The 17014-nt window shown below is 40.5% G+C and overlaps 2 protein-coding genes across 2 annotated transcripts; one reads left to right on the top strand and one right to left on the bottom strand.

The window, feature by feature from the left end:
• Positions 1–915: 915 nt before the first annotated feature.
• Positions 916–3306, bottom strand: LOC307175670 (THO complex subunit 5 homolog). Its single transcript, XM_079901002.1, is given in 5 exon segments — positions 916–2155; positions 2159–2512; positions 2514–2572; positions 2777–2959; positions 2962–3306. Coding segments are annotated over 5 exon segments (1881 nt in total). The 5' UTR covers positions 3104–3306; the 3' UTR covers positions 916–1012.
• A 3400-nt stretch (positions 3307–6706) lies between these two features.
• ZNF326 (zinc finger protein 326) lies at positions 6707–16453 on the top strand. Its single transcript, XM_079924957.1, has 4 exons — positions 6707–6848; positions 8776–8820; positions 16186–16221; positions 16317–16453. Exons 1-4 carry the CDS (start codon positions 6833–6835, stop codon positions 16430–16432), a joined length of 213 nt encoding a protein of 70 aa, XP_079781083.1. The 5' UTR covers positions 6707–6832; the 3' UTR covers positions 16433–16453.
• The last annotated feature ends 561 nt before the right edge of the window (positions 16454–17014 follow it).

A 17014-nucleotide genomic window follows, 5' to 3' on the forward strand; every position in this document is an offset into this window, starting at 1 on the left:
CACCAGCCCACAGGAATATTCTCCACCCTGTTTCTATTTGGAACACTCAGACCAGCAGTATCTAGAACATGTGCTCAATTTCTGCAGCCGAATTTTGACTATATTTGGTATGTGGTGCCCTCTACTGGCTTTCCCAGGATTGTGCCTTTTTTCTGTTTGTAAACTATGTGTTTTAGTAAGGACTCTAAAGGGAGTTACATTGTATGTGTGCAAGTTTGAATTTTGCATGTCTGTATTTTTATTAATATGTGTAGCCTTAATGTAGAATTGAATCTATCTTAATATTGGATCTGACTGTGGGTCTGTTTCCTTTTTATTTATTCCACAAACATTTTAGAGTCTACCATGTGCCAGGCAGGGGTATTGTGCTAGGGGGCTGGAGACATAAAGATGAAATCTCCACCTTCAAGTGGCTCATTATCTATCCCAGGCAGGATAACCTACTTAACATGCCTTGGATATTCCAGCAGAAGAACCTGACTCCGTATAGATCCTTGTCCTCCTCTATCTAGGAAAATCATCCTCTTCAATGAAGCATGCAGCTTTGGGACAGACACATGTGGCAGAGCCAGGAAGAAAGAGGACACCTTTCCAGAAGGGCAGATCCACCAAATCAATTCTGGCCATCAGTGGGGTTGACAGATGTCACAGACAGCTTGCTCTCAATTTACTTAGGAAATTAAAATTTATGATGGACTATAACATATTAATAGATAAAATGAGTGGCAATAATTCAGAGGTTTAATTGAGCCCCTATAAGGGAATAAACCTCATTTTCTAGAAATGTAAACTTTATATAATATGTACCTAAGGAAGGGAGGTAATTATTACTTTTTTTTTATATGTATAACTCATTCATTTTGTTATAAAGCAGAAACTAACACACCATTGTAAAGCAACTATACTTCAATAAAGATGTAAAAAAAAAAAAAAAAGAGCCACATGTGCGCCAGAGCAGAAAGCAGAGGCACAGCAGTTGGGTCTGGGGGGAAACAACAGGCCGAGTGGGAGGTCAGCGATGGCTGAAGAATCCTTGAGGGTGGTTATATTTAAACGGCTTCATCCTGCTGGGGCCCCTGAAAAGCCGCAGACACATTTTCTCCTGGGGAAATTCCTTGGGCCCCTCCACGCTGTCATCGTGGCTCTCCGTCTCCAGGTAGACGTCCAGCAGCACACACAGACGCTGCAGCTGGTTCGTCAAGAGCTGGTGGCCGGGCCGGGGGCCGCACAGCTCCTTGTAGCACACATTGACCTCACTCTCCACGGCCCGAATATTGTCGTCGTTGTTGTTGGTTTTCTCCCCTTTCCAGTTCAGACAGAGCTGGAAAATGGGTGGGATGGAGGAGTAGCCGGGGTTCAGCACCATGGCAGCCTGGAGCTTAGCCGTGCCCCTTTCCACAAGTGCCATATAGTAGAGATTGGTGTCCCCAGCCAGTCCCGCCTCCACGATGTCTTTGGTAAAATGCAGCTCCGTATAATCCTCATGGGCAATCGTCACCCACTTCACCAGGCGAGAGACAACCTTTGCAGGGAAGAGGTACTGGCAGTCACTGGTAACTGGCACAATGCCGTGTTCCAGGGAGGCAAACCACTTGTGGCGGGCCAGGCGGGACTGCGCCCTGGTCTTCAGCGGTTTCATGGTGGTCTCCATGTGGCTGGCGCTCAGAGAGTGGTCAGCGATCACAGTGTGCTGGGGCTGCTCTTTGGGGAAGTGGAGGCCACCCAGCTTCTGCACCCACAAATAGGGATGCCCTAAGTCAAGTATGTAGTCCCTCAAAGTCAGGATGCCAACTTTATCAAACTGATGCTGATTGGCTGGATTTGGAGTTTTCTTTCCATGATCCCCAGGATACAAACAGCTCAGGACTGAGTCAGGAGACAGCAAGTCACCTGCACTGATGGGGGTGATCGCTTCTGTGGCGGTTGTCACTTTGGCTTTTACCGTCATGATGTTGAGGTTCATGAGGTAGTAGAAAGTCAGGTGCAGTTCACTGTCATCTTTGCACCTCAGGTCCAGCATGACGGACAGCGGGTGCCTCTTCAGCATCTCCTTGCGCTTGTCTTGCCCATACACAGTGGCCTGGACATAGAGGGGAGGAGGTAGGTGTCGGGCTGTCTCATACTGCTTGTGAGCTTGGTCGAAGGGCATAAACAGTTACTCCTGCACCGGTAGGGAAGCCTGCATGATGCTGTTGAGACGAGGCTGGAGGCTACTCAGGTACTCCTTCTTTACTTCAGTCTCCTTAAGGATCTTCTCCTTGTTGGACAGGCACTCTCGGTACTTCTCCACCAGCCTTTTCCGCTGCTCCAGCTCCCAGTCCAGACGTGCAAGGGTCTGCTGGTGAGGGTCTCCCATGGTGACTTCCGCCTTGCTGATATCTGGAGGAGCCTCCTCTAAGCTGACCCGATCGATTTCTTCGTGATTTGACTTAAACTCCAGACATTTGGTGATCTCCTTCTGCAGGTGCATCACCTCATACAACAGGTTCTGGAGCTGCAGGTGATGGGCATCCATCCACTTTGTGCTCGGCCTCATGAGTCTGATCTCTTCCTTTCTTCAACCTGATGTGGGCTAATCGGTTAAGCTTTTTTTTTTTTTTTTTGTGGTATGCGGGCCTCTCACTGTTGTGGCCTCTCCCGTTGCGGAGCACAGGCTCCGGATGTGCAGGCTCAGCGGCCATGGCTCACGGGCCTAGCCGCTCCGCGGCATGTGGGATCTTCCCGGACCGGGGCATGAACCCGTGTCCCCTGCATCGGCAGGTGGACTCTCAACCACTGCGCCACCAGGGAAGGCCCCGGTTAAGCTTTTTTAGAGTCATGAAATGCACACAGCTCTGGATCCTCCGATCTTCGATCTCAACTGCCGCATCCTTGTCTCCCCTGCTCCTCAGGTCCTGGATCTCGGCCATGAGCCTCTGCAACTCCTGGCACGTGTACTTGTACAGCTCATAGTCTCTGCAGGGTCCCACAGGTCCACCTCAGCCTCCTCGCTGTAGTATTTACCTTCCTGTTCAGTGTCAGAACGATTATGCTTCCCTTCAGCTGGAGCTCCATCACTTCGGATCACTCTGGGCTTTCGATTTTTGCTCGATTCCGATGACATGGTTGTTTGGTGAAGTCAGGAGGAAACAGCAGAGACCTCAGAGGTGGCTGTGAACATTAATGCAGGAGGTGCTCCACTGGGGCAGGCAATGAAGATGATCTGAGAGCAGGGCACACTGCACCCCGACCTGTCCCGGCCAGCGAGCCACTTCCCGCGGCTCGCGCACCATAGAGCAATTATTACGTTTTGAAAGCACTTTGCATTTTAAATTTTACCTCCATTTTGGGGGGAGGAAATGCATATGAAACTAATGGAGTTTTTCTAATCTGAGGAAGGCCTAAAACATAGAACAAAGTGAGGAATCTCTAAAGCCTTCTTGATCACTTCTTTTGGTATGCAGTTTCTTTTACCACATTATGTGCAATTATGCAAATGATAGGTTAGCAAACCCCTTCCCATGCCCCCTTTTTAACCTGAGGACCCTGATGATGATGCTGGGTCTACAAGGTTGAATCCATACACCAATAGACCCAAGCATGACTATATAATATTTATCCTGAATATGAAACCAGTTTATATAATATTGTACATCAACTATACCTCAAAAAAATTTTTTTAAAAATATGGAACCAGCAATTACTCATTATGTGTTCTTGGATGAGTAACTTTCTTTTTAATTTGTCTTACACACCCTGTTCTCTTTTATTTTCCAAGGGACTCTGCCAGTCTGGCATTTACCAACCTTCTACCTCTTGCGAAATATGTGGAGGATGAAATGATATAAGACTTTGTACAAAACATTGGCCCCTCAGGGTAAAAATCTAGCAAAGTACAGACCCTGGGAGGAAGGAAAGAGACAACAATGAAGAAAAGGATGTTTGGCACATAGTTGGTGCTTATCCAATATTTGTTCCATAAGTGAATTAGGGGATGATGTGATAGTCTCTCAAGTATTATGGGGTGTCTCAGGCACTGCCACCTGCCTCTTCAAGAACACTTCCTATTTGGGAAGGAGGAAGGAAGGAGGGAAGAGACACATGTATTCTGGCTCTCCAGGCGTTTGTGCTGAGGTCAGGTTTCTTCTGGAGTTAGGAGTTCCTTGTCTGGCAGTTTTCTCTTTCAGGGGAGTAAGGTAGGGGTGTGTGTGTGTATGTGTGTGTGTGTGTGTGTGTGTGTGTGTGTGTGTGTGTGAGCATGTACATATGCGTGTGTGCACATGATACACAAATATAAATAGTGACCCAATGTTTATTTCCTTTCACTTATGCCAAGACCTGAAGACCTCAGATTACAAAATCATTCCTTTGCCTTGATAACAAGAAAAAAAGTTAAAAACCTCAGGGAGAGCTCCGTTTTAATTGTTAAACTTATGTGCTTGGCACTTAGGATACAAAGAAGACTTAGGTCTAATCTCAAAAGACTTTTAACGTGGAGAGACATAAAGCCAAACAGTATCTGATGCAAGGAAGATAGTGCTGGAGCAGAGGCTGGTCCAGGGAACTCAGAGGAGGGGCTTTTAATAGAGCCCAGGGCCCAGGGCCTTGCTATTCCAAGTCTAGTTCGACTGCCAGCAGCAACATCTCTTGGAAACTTGTGAGAAATGCAGACTCTCCGACTCCAACCCAGACTGACTGAATGTGAATCATATGCTCATTAATATTTGAGAAGTACTGGTCTAGGGGGTGGGGGTGGAATGTGGGAGCGTTTTTTTAAAGGAAATAAATTCTGAACTGTGTTTTGAGGATGAGAAGGGTTAACTAGGGAGTGTTCCAAACAGAGAGAAAAACCTAAGCAAAAGTTCAGTGACATGAAAAAGCATTGGGGGCTTCCCTGGTGGCGCAGTGGTTGAGAGTCCGCCTGCCGATGCAGGGGACACGGGTTCGTGCCCCGGTCCGGGAAGATCCCACATGCCGCGGAGCGGCTGGGCCCGTGAGCCATGGCCGCTGAGCCTGCGTCTGGAGCCTGTGCTCCGCAACGGGTGACGTCACAACAGAGAGGCCCATGTACCGAAAAAAAAAAAAAAAAAAGCATTGGGGTGTTTTGGGAACTGCAAGTAGCTTAAAATTGCCAATCAAAACGGAAAGAGTAGGGGAGAGAGAAGGAGGGAGAAATGTAGGAAGATGGCAGATCAGGCAGTGGCTAGATCCTGCTGGGTGTGCTCTATGTTAAGGAGCTTTGTCTTCACCTAATCCATGATAGAGAACGCATGATATGTTCAGATTTGCCTTTAGATCACCGTAGCCCTGAAGAGCCTGAGAAGGTCAAGGTGGAAAGGCAGAGAAATTACTTAGGAAGCTATGGCAATAGTTTGGGAGAGAGATAATGAGAGTCTAACTCAGGTAGTGCAGTGAGCTGGAGAGCAGGGGGCAAATTTAAGACATTTTAGGAGGTAGTAAGCAGATGAGAGACTTCAGTACAGATTGAGGATGGGAGAAGGGGAGTAGCCTGGATGAGTTGCTGGCTTCTGGCTGGGATTAGTAGTGGGTGGTTGCTCATGACGCCACTAACACAGATGAAAGAATAAAGGAGGATGAACAGGTTTGAGGAAGGAAATCATGAGTTCAGTTTTCAACATGTTCTACTCCGGTGAATAGAAAACATGTATAGGAGGAAAAAAAAAAAGAAGAAGAAAACAATAAAAGGGTGGAGAACTGGGTGAATCAATCAGGGTGGAGAAGGAAAGTGATGAGGAAGAAACAGTGCCCTGCCCAGATTTGGGGCTACAGTAATGCAACATAGTATACCTGTGAGTTTTTCCTTCAGTCCTGTTGCTAGGGGCTGCTTTCTCGGAACTTGGTTCCCACAATTGCTTGGACCCCAAAGAAGGGCAAAGGGCTTGATTCATGATTTCCTATCCTGTGATCAACTCATTGTTAACACCATTTGCGCTATTAAAAAAATGTTTTCTAACCTGGAGTTCAAGCTGCTCCAGGGTTAGAATGACCTAACAGTTGTCTTTTTCCACATTGCCTTGTGGGTGAATGACTTTGCCCACTGTCCCCAACACTATTTCCAAAGTGACAATAATACAATGTTAATAAGTATGTGTGTTTGCCCGTTGTTGTCCTTCCAGTTCTGGATGACTCCTGCCACAAATCTTCCCTGTCTGTTAACTTTTACTTTTATTTTGCACCTTGAAACTCAGAACTTGATCATGGCCTGTCTTGGATCATACTCATAATTGTTTCCTATTTAGCAATCTGTTCTCCTCTGCTCACAGAGTTCTAAAAACGTCCTGGACTTCTGCGTCTCCACGACAGAAACTCCATAAGGATTTTAACATTTTCCGATCAGTCATCACCAGCCAATAAAAAGCAAAATGTCGGCACGTGGTATAATACATTAGTTCGGGCTGGAGGAAGGTATTCCAACCAGATCTTTTCGCTCTTGCCAGAATCAAACATGGCGGGCCGCAGCTAGACCTTCCAGAACACCCAGCTCTCTTTCCCACGACCCCGGCCAGTCTGTGGGGCTCCTTTTTTTCCACCTTCCTTACCCCTCGTCCGCTCCTAAAGGGTCAGCACCTGGGAGCGTGACAGCAGATCTGCTTCCCGCCCCCACTCCAGGGCCCGCCCACCAGCCCGCTCCAGCCAATCGCAGGCCGCGCTGCGACGGCCGGCAGCGCCGGCCGGCCCCGCCTCCCAGCCTCGCTGTGGCCTGCGGCTCCCGGGCCGGTAGCGCCGCTCTTGGTCGCGTTTACTGGCTGTGTGCAACCGCGGGTCACGGGCGCTCTCCTTTCGCCACAGCTCAGCCCAGCGCCGCCGAGGCCGTCGGCCCCGAGCCTCCGCCATGGACTTCGAGGACGGTAAGCGCGGCCTCTGGCTGGTCGCCGCGGCGGCGGGAGGCGGGGTGGCCTGCCCCGGGGGTCTGTTTACCGTCTCAAGATGGCCGTGTGGGCTTTGTTCTGCGGGCCCGGAGGCCGCCCGCCCGCCGCGGGCCCGGTGCCCGGAGTCGGCCTCTGTGGGGACCCGCGCACCCGATCCCCCGGCCCGGCGCCCGCTGTGGCCCGCGACCCTGGAGTTCCGCGCCGGCCTCGGTGTGGGTAAGGACGCGCCTAAAGCGCCGCGGCCTCCGGACTCGGCCCCAGACTGGTCCCCGCCCCGCTGCGTGGAAATTGCCCGGACGCTTCCAACTTCCCGGTCTCGGGCTAAGCGGCAAGCGGGCCTCCCTTGCCGCGGCTCGCACTCGCGATGTGGGCAGCGACCCAGATCGTCCTTTTAGTCAATGCCCAAACCCAGGTTACTTCTCGCCGGATAGGATTTTCAGAGGCTTGTTCACGGTCGTGTGCCTGGTTGTCTTAGTTTAAGATGAGTTTAAAGGGCATCTGTAAGTGATAAGTATAAGTAGATCTCTATCCAGAATGGAAAGTAAGGTATTTCTCGTTAGCAAACTGGGATATTTATCCACCAACAAACATTGCCTGGGCCTTAATCCCTAATTTGAAATATGTCTGTGAACCAAAGCTTTTTTGTCTGGACGGTGTATGGATGGGACTTAAGTTAGTCAGAATTCTGGCACAGCATCACATGCCCTTCAAATTCAGACCTGTGCACAACCGCCTGTGTTGGACTTGCTGTTTAAATAAACCGTATTTTAGCAGTACCTTTCAGTCGTCTCTCAGGCCAGTTCTTTAAAGCATTTTCATAGGCTCACGAAGTAAAATTAATTTGGTTTTCAACTTGTCTTCAAATCTTGGCCAACTTTATAGGAACGGGTGTCAAGGTAAAATGAGTACGTAATGACAGCTTTAGGGAGACATGAGAAGGGGTGTGAGTAAACTGAATTTAGTCCTGAGTAACCAGGCATTTCTAAATAAAATCAGTTCACTACCTAGTTCTAAGCCTCTAACCCAACCCCCAGAATTATCTTTGAATGTGCTGTGAGTCCGACTAAATGATCTTTTGATCTTTGATTTGATTTCATGCCACAAAGAGTTAAAGATATCAAATCTAAGTATATGAAAGGGGATTGGAATAACCTTTTTGTGGATAGTTTTAAGTTACTTTGAAACAGGAAGTTTAGATATTAACAGTAGCACACTGGTGTTTTTTTTGTTTTAGTTGGACTTTGACTAATCCTGTGTAGTGTAGTTGGATTCTGTTGTATCCAAATGATCACTCTGTTAAATTCTTTTCTTTCAGTATTTATTAGTAAAATTAACTAAAGGATTTAACAATTGCCGAATTCGTTTTGACAGAGAAATTATCAATATGATTTTTTGGTGGTGATGCCACATCCTGGGTAGATGTAGCACCACACATATATACATATATGTATATACATTTCTCAGATAAGATCTTGAAATCTTTAGAGAGCAAATTAAGTGCTAAAAGAAATATTAACTTGGAAAAAATTATATATTACATAGAATCAATTCTCAGATGTCCCTGCTTTTTGCATTATTTGATACACATTTGCCTTCCTTTTTGTTACTCCATATAAATCAGTACTGGATCCCCTTTTTTGGATGTTATTATATATCAGGTTTTATAAACTAATTTTTACATTACCATGATTTATTTGGATGATAAACTTGCCATTTGGGGAGATAGTGAAAAGAAAGGGGTATGTATTTTCCCATATGAAATATTTATAATTATTTACACCCTATTTTGCAGATAATTGCATTAATGGCATTTTAAAAATTGTGTTTGTTTTTAGTAGATGGGTATATAATTTCAGATTTTTGCTAATGTTGAACTAATTCCTTTCTGTTAAATGTGTCTTCATAGATTACACTCACTCTGCTTGCAGAAATACTTATCAGAGCTTTAATGGTGAGTATCCTCTTTCATTTGCTCTGAAATAAGTTAAGGGAATGCATTTCAGTTTTTCTCTTCATCCATATAAAGTACCAGTGTAAAAAGGGAATTGTGCCTTGTTTCAGGCATTGTTTGGTCTCTTCATGTATCAGCGTTAATGTTGTTATAATATATATATTATTTGAGTTAGATAATTTGGGATCAGAAAAACTTAGGGCTATTGAGATTAATTTGACTCTGTTTTATTTGAATTATGAATCCTTTAATTTATTCCAAAAGGCCCTGACTGCAACTGAGTGAGGACTTAACAAGCAGCTAGCTGAGTTATTTTTGTTGAATTAGAGGTTTTGGTATTGAGTAAAGTAGATTAAGTGGATTATTGGCTTTGTTTTATACTGCTTCTTTTGTAACATTTTGACCTTGTTTTTGAGGTCATTTGCTTTAATGTGTCCAAATGTGTTAGTATATAAAGAACTGTCTAGAGGAGCACATAAAGAAGCCTGATTGTTTATTGACATAAGAGTTGTGACTACAGAGCTAGGTAAAATCATAAGAGGTATGCAGCATACAATTGGGGTGGTGTTTTGATAGTTATTAGAGTTAAGGCTTTACCAGTCAGGATAATAACACAAAAAGAACATGGAACAATTCAAAGAGGTTAAAAAGCATTATATGAATGACACCAGGGAGTGGAATTAAATATCCTAATTGCCAGAGAAATGTAAAATTCAACTGTTGTACAGGATGTAATATATTCACTAAATAAAACTGAAGTAAATGTGCTACTACGTAAAGAAGACCATGTCATTTTATGGGAATAATTAGCATTCAGTTAATTTCTATTTATCGTCTCTAAGAATTTAGAGAAACTTTGAATTTGATGTTGACTAAAAAGGTTAAACATATAGGAAGTAGTCAATGTATATTGAGTGCTGAAAAATATATTTTCGAGCAGCAGAGTGATATAATAAAATTACCAGAAGAAGTTTAATTTGCATCCACATGTAGGTTAGATTGAAAACTGGAAAATTATCAAGACGGCTGTTTCGTAAATTCAGTTGTAAGGATTTTAGACCTTGAACTTGGGAGGTGATGATAGTAATTTAAAAAATATTAATCTATTTCTTGAGAAAATTAGCAGAACTTTCAGGCTGCCTAGTAGTGAGTAGAAAATTGAGAAGGATGAATAAAAATGAATCCAGGATTTTAAACTGGAGTCAGTAGGACTAGTACTTTCAGCAAAGAGGTTTGGAATAATAGAAGGCCATGATCTCCAGTAGGATGTAAGAGAGAGTTGAATTTAACGCCTAAATATAGGGCTTTGAGATGCAGAATCATAGAGGGCCAGAAGTTTATTTTCTTAATGTACCGTGTTGCAAAAAGTTTCAGAAATTTCTGTTACTACTGTTATGACCTTCTTTTTAAAACATGCACTTTATTTTTAATTGAAGTGTAATTGACATATAACATTATATTTCAGGTGTACAACATCATGATCCCATATTTGTATACATTGTGAAATGATCACAATAAGTCTAGTTACCATCTATCACCATACATAGTTTTCCTGTAATGAGAACTTTTAAGATTTACTTTCTTAGCAACTGTCAAATATGCAATACACTATTACTAACTATAGTCACTGTGCTATACATTACATCCCCATGACTTGTTTATTTTATAACTGGAAGTTTGTACCTTCTGACTCCCTTCACCCATTTCACCCACTCCTATACCTACCCCCCTTCCCTGGCAACCACCAATCTGTTATATCCACAAGCTTGGCTTTTTTGTTTGTTTTGTTTTGATTTGATTTGGTTTTTTTAGATTCTGCATATAAGTGAAATCATACAATATTTATCTTTCTTTGTCTGATTTATTTCACTTAGCATATGCCCTCAAGGTCTATCCGTGTTGCAAATGGCAAGATTCCATTCTTTTTCATGGCTAAGTAATATTTCATGTATATACATACATATATATCACATCACATTATCTTATCCATTAATCTATAGATGGGCACTTGGGTTATTCCATATCTTAGCTATTGTAAATAATACTGCAGTGAAAATGGGGGTGCATATATCTTTCCAAATTAGTTTTTTACTAATGTTATGACTTATTTTTCTCTTAATTTTAGTTCCAACAGTGGTTCTCATTTAAGGGTGATTGTTAGACTTCCCTGTGGAGCTGTCTCAAAGTGTATCTGTTTAGGTCATACTCTAGTCCCCTTGAATCTTAATTTTTAGGGTAAATGGTCCCAACTATGTAGGTTTTAAAGAACTACTTTGAATGATTTTGGAATGCACCTTTAGGTAAACACCACTGCTTGACACCACTTTGAGGTCTGAGTTATCTACATTTTATAAATGAGGAACTTAATTTCAGGGATGTAATTTGACTTCAACAGATATTTATTGAGTGCTATGTATCAGATATTGTTCTTGGAGCTATCAATATAGCAGTGAACAAAATGGACAAATATTCCTGCCTTTGTGAAGTGTACAGTCTAGTGGGGTGAAATAGACAGTAAACAAGAAGTAATATATAGTGTACTATTGCAATTGCTAGGAGAATAATAACACAGGGTAGGGTGTGTGTGTGTGTGTGTGTGCGCGCGCGCGCATGTGTTACAATTTTAAAGAGATAAGCTAGGGAAAGCCTCACTAAAAGGGTAACTTTTGAGCATAGATTTGAGGGAGGTGAGGATGCAAGCCATGAAGCTATCTAGGGGAAGAATGCTGTAGACTTTAGGAAATAAAAGGTGTGTAGTAGTTACCAGTTGAAGCCAACAATGCATTGATTGTTAGTGTTGTATTTTCCAGCGACTGAAATGAAGTAGAAGACACTGGAAAACATGTCAAGCTACAAATTTCTTGGAAGGAAGTTGTATTTCCAGTGTCTTCATATTTCCTTCTTGCTTTAAAATAATTCTTTTTATATAAATAGCAGACAAAAAAAGGGAAAGCATTTTGGGTAGAGGGAAAGCAGGAACAAAGGTAAGACTGAGTACACTGTGCTTCAGAGAGACTTAAGAAGATGAGCTTGACTACAGCAGATGATTTTTGCTGAGTAATCTTAAAACAAGGTTAGAATAGTGAGGTGTAGCCAGAAGGCATTGAAAGTCAAAGACAATTTGCTTATATCTAGGAAGCAATAGAAAGTGAAGACCTGAAAGAGTTGAGGGTGTGAGCAACACAGATACAGAAGAAGAGCATTCCATGCAGAGGGAATAGCAGGTGCAAAAATGGATACATGCCTGTTGTAGTCTAGGAACAGCAAGGGACCTAGTATAGCTAGAGTGGAGTAAGGGGAGACCATAGATGATGAAATTAAGAGGCAATGGGGTAGATAAAGTTAAGAGGTAATGGGCAGGATTTCTCAACTTTGGCACTGTTGGCATTTTGGACTAGATAATTTTTCGTTGTTGGGGGAATGTGCTGTGCATTGTGGAATGTTTTAGCAGCATCCTTGGCCTGTGTCATTTGATGCAGGTAGCACCCACTACCCATTTTGGTGACAGCCAAAAATGTTTTCAGACATTACTAAATGTCCTCTGGGGGGCAAAATTGCCCGTGAGTAAGGGCCACTGGTGTAGGGCCTTATAGATTATCTTAAGGCTTTAGCTTTTACTTGGAGTAAGATGGGAAGCCATTGGAAAGTACTGAGCATTGAACAATTTGACTTACATTTTAACAGAATTCTTCTAGCTATTTTCTTCACAATAAACAGAAAGGGAGCAAAAGTGGAAGCAGGAAAACCAGTTGGGAGGCTGTTGCAATAATGTAGGTGAGAGATGCTGGTGGCCTGCATCATGATGCTAGTAGTGTGGAGGTGGTAAAAAGTGGTCTCATGCATGACTTAGTGTCATACAACTTGTTAGTTATTTTGATCATAAGTCAGTTGTTTTTTCATACTACTCCACAGCTCTTATCTTTTGATTTAATTATACATGAGTTTTAACATTTGTTGAGCTTATCATTTATATGATAATCAAAGCAATAGAACAGATTTGATTTAAAATATGTCCGTTTAATTTTTGAGTGAGTTACTTTCATTTAATATATTTTTTTATTCAGAAATAGTTGATGGAATACTATATGTTTCAGGTGTATAACAGTGATTCACAATTTTTAAAGGTTATATTCCATTTATAGGTATTGTAAAATACTGGCTGTATTCCCTGTGTTGTACAGTATATCCTTGTTCTTATTTAATATTAATAGTAAAGGTATGTTACAGTCTTACAACTTTATTTTTAAAGTGATTTTTAAATTCCTTTGGTAACCTGGAAGAATATCGTTTATATATAAATGGTCATCTTATAGAATCTATATCCCTATAATCACACTGATTATATGCAATACGTATAAAGACTTTTCCTCTTTTCCTTTTTAATTAACTGAATAGTAACAGTAGTATGAACAGTAAGCCCAAGTCATTGCTGTATAAGCGTAGCTCTATTAATTTTTGTGTACTCCACAGTGCCTGGCACAAGGTGAGTGTGCAATAAATGTTAGTAATTTATGACTCTGTAGTGAAATAAAAACACACAGAATCAAAAAACTGAAAGATTTAGTATCCAAAGGCAGCCTCTGCTGACTCAAAATAGAAATGAGCAGAAATAACAAAATACAAGTTTTTTTGTTTTGTGTACCTAACTGAACCTAACTCTAAAATTACATTTTAATATGAGGCCTTTAGAGGAAAGCTTTTTATTTTGAAAACTTTATTTTAATGTTGAAATTGTCCCCTATATGAGATATGAGCAAATTATATTGTATAATTACCAACTTTAAAGACAGATAACTATTTTATCAGTTTAGAACTGTGTTATCTGATATGGTAGACACTAACCACGTATGACTATTGAGCGCTTGCAGTGTGGAGAGTCTGTATTGAGGTATGCTGTCTTAGTCTTAGTATGAACTTGACTTGAAGTCTTAGTATGAACAAAAAACAATGTAAAATATCTCAGTACTTTCTGTATATTGATAAACTTTTTGTTATATTAAAATGCATTTGTATGCCTTGCACTTTGAATGGATCTTTTTACGATTTATGATCCTGTAATATCAGGCATTAGTTATTCGAAAAGTACTGGTTTATTGAGTTATTCAGATTTTCCAGATATTGACAGATTTTATTGTACAGTGTAAAAAGTCATATTCAGTAATACTAGTATCAACTTTATCAGAAAAACCTTTAAGTATTGGGAAGCTGTCAAGCTCAAGTTTTATAAAATTCTGATTTTCACGTGAGAGCTTGAATTTCATCTTTGGCAACAAATATTGTTACCTATTTTCTTTGAAGTGAGTTTCACTTCATTTTTGAGAAAGTGTCTGCCAGATGCTCAAGTCTGAAAGCCATAGTTTTTGAATGTCAGTCTTTCCTTTTAGTAAAAATAGTATTCCTTGTAAAAAGTGGCTAATTCAGTGGCTTTTCCTGGAGAGAACTATGGCACTTAATGGAACTTTATGCACTGATATGCAGCAAAATTGCTTTACATATACTTTCCATTTTACTGTGCAGAATATCATAAAGAGAGTGTACTCAAAGGTCATGATTTAATAAAATTAATAACTCTTACTGCTTCATCAAGGACATTCTTTAAGCAATGATGGCATTTTTATTATTTTTTACTGCAAGTGTGCAGTACAACTACTAGTGTGGTCTGGTGTCACTGCCTTGATTTGTGCTATAGCACCAACAGTTTTATCCACCAGTGCTTTTGCATCTTCAGTGCAAAAAAATTTTCAACACTGTGAAAAAAGGCAGATAATATCTTAGTACTATTTATAAAAATAGTTTGACCTTGTGGACCCTCTGAAGGGGTCCTGGCAACTCTCAGTAATCAACAGGCTATTGAAAACTGCTGTCCTAGGGTGCATAAAAAATTTGTGAAAAATCAGACCCTGACCACAAGTCTAGTGTACATTTAAAATGCGGCCACAGGACTTCCCTGGCAGTCCAGTTGTTAAGACTTCACGCTTCCAGGGGACACAGGTTCCATCCCTGGTTGGGGAACTAAGATCTCCATATGCTGTGTGGCGCAGCCAAAAAAAAAAAAAAATGAGGCCACAAATAGCAGAATACTGTATAAGGCAGAGTATCATAAATACCATGTAAGAGCTACAGAGTTTTGTAGACATTCAAAAGAAAGATGATAATCAACTGAGACAACATCAGTAAAAATGTTCTTGAAAGGATTAGTATTTGAAATGGACTTTAAAAGATTAGAAAATTTCAACAAGCTGACATTTGGGGTGGTAGAAGAGAGTGTTTCATGTAGAAGCGACAGCACGAAACTAGAGGGGTGGTTATTTATGAGACTTTAGGAAAATCATTTCATCTCTTTGGACTTTTTAGTTCCATAATCTATAAAATGAAATGATTAAATTTGATCATTTAGGTTGCTTTCAGGTTTAAAGTTGCAAGATTTTGTTATTAGGACCTGAAATCATATTTATATGATTATAATTAAAATTTAGCGTTTTTAAAAAATAAAAATTAATGTATTTGCTCCGTGTATATTCTTACATTTATTAGTGCATAAAACTTGGAGAGGGTGATAAATGAAGGATCTTAAAGGACTTTATAGGAAACACATTCTGAATGGTTTTTAAATTTTTTCAATTTTATAATCATAGTAAATTCATTTTATTACCTCTTTTGTTGTATTTGTTTTTCATGTCAGAGGTTGGGATGTAAGTGGAATTACAGTGTAATAAAATATACTTAAGTGCCTCGATTGTATCATAATTTTTTTAGTGTCTGTATTGCTAGAATTCACATTCATTCCCTTTATTCAAAGTATTTGAGGATTTAAATATTTATAGGCACAGTACCACAGATTGGCCCTACTCTGATTTTACTTTTTAAAGATACCTATTTCAGTTACTGTATGAACTAATTTCAATTGGGCTAATTTAAAATGTGGCTGCTTCTGAGTTTTTAGACATTTTGAGAGGAGTTAGATGTAGAAGACTATACTTGTAACAAAAATTTTTCCTTTTGCTGTTATTAAATACTGACTTTTCTTAAGAATAGGAATTATTAATTATGTACCATGTAGCACCTAACACAGGGCCTTATGGTAGTACCCTAGTCAAATAAACATTGGCTATATTGAAGATAATTTTAATATAGAACTTTTTAGTTGATAATGTTTTTCTTTGAAAAATTAGGTTTCATTAGCAAATCTGATTTTTCAGTAGATTATAATCTGTGTGTTTTTTCCTTCAGTGTCTGTTGTGACTTTAGCTTAAATGTTAATGATGAATTATCATCTCAGATGATTGATATGAATATCTTGTGTTTTATGCAAAGATTCTTGAAGAGAATGGTATCTTACTGACCTTTTGCTATTGACTCTTTTAGGAATGGATCGTGATTATGGCCCCGGATCTTATGGAGGTCTGACATTCAAGGATATTTATCTAAAAATACTTCTTTTGAGTGCCAGTAAAGGTGAGCGTCATTTAATTTTTTTCTTTTTAAACTCTTTGTAGGGATGGATCGTGACTATGGCCATGGATCCTGTGGGGGTCAAAGATCCATGGACTCCTACCTAAACCAGTCATATGGCATGGACAGTCACAGTGGTGGTGGTGGGGGTAGCAGGTAAATTGCTTCATCACTTGGCCAAATAATTAGATGACTGTAAGATTCTGGATATTCTAATTTCCTATTCCTTAGGCATGTGGCGCTACTTGAACTTTGCTATTTAGAATCACCTTAAATGTTGAAAGGTGTTAATGGTTCTAAAAATTATTTCAGCATCACTGGCAGACATTAGGAAAATCTCAGGAAAACCTTTATCATTTCATTATAATAGAGTAAGATTTTCTGTCTTTAGCAGTGAGCATTTTTTTTCTTCTTTTACTTTTAACTGCTTATCAATCAGAATGTCCTGAACAAATGATATAAAAATGTTATTGGAAATATTATTTGTGAAGCTTTTTCTTATGAATTTCCAAAAATCTTTACTACGGTGGGGTACTCTATAAAGCAGCAAAGCAGTCTTTGACTAGAATGGGTTTAACTGAACCAGTCTAGCAACATTCAGTTTCTAAGAAACATTTAAAATAGTTATTCTTTTAATTTTAAAGTAAGTTACAAGAGCATATTGTAATAATAAAAGTGTTCTTTAAATCATGTCTAGATTATTTATTGGCAGGTACTGCTTATACCAGAAACACTTGTGCTC

Source organism: Stenella coeruleoalba (assembly GCF_951394435.1).
Source record: "Stenella coeruleoalba genome assembly, chromosome: 1".
Classification (NCBI taxonomy): Eukaryota; Metazoa; Chordata; class Mammalia; order Artiodactyla; family Delphinidae; genus Stenella; species Stenella coeruleoalba.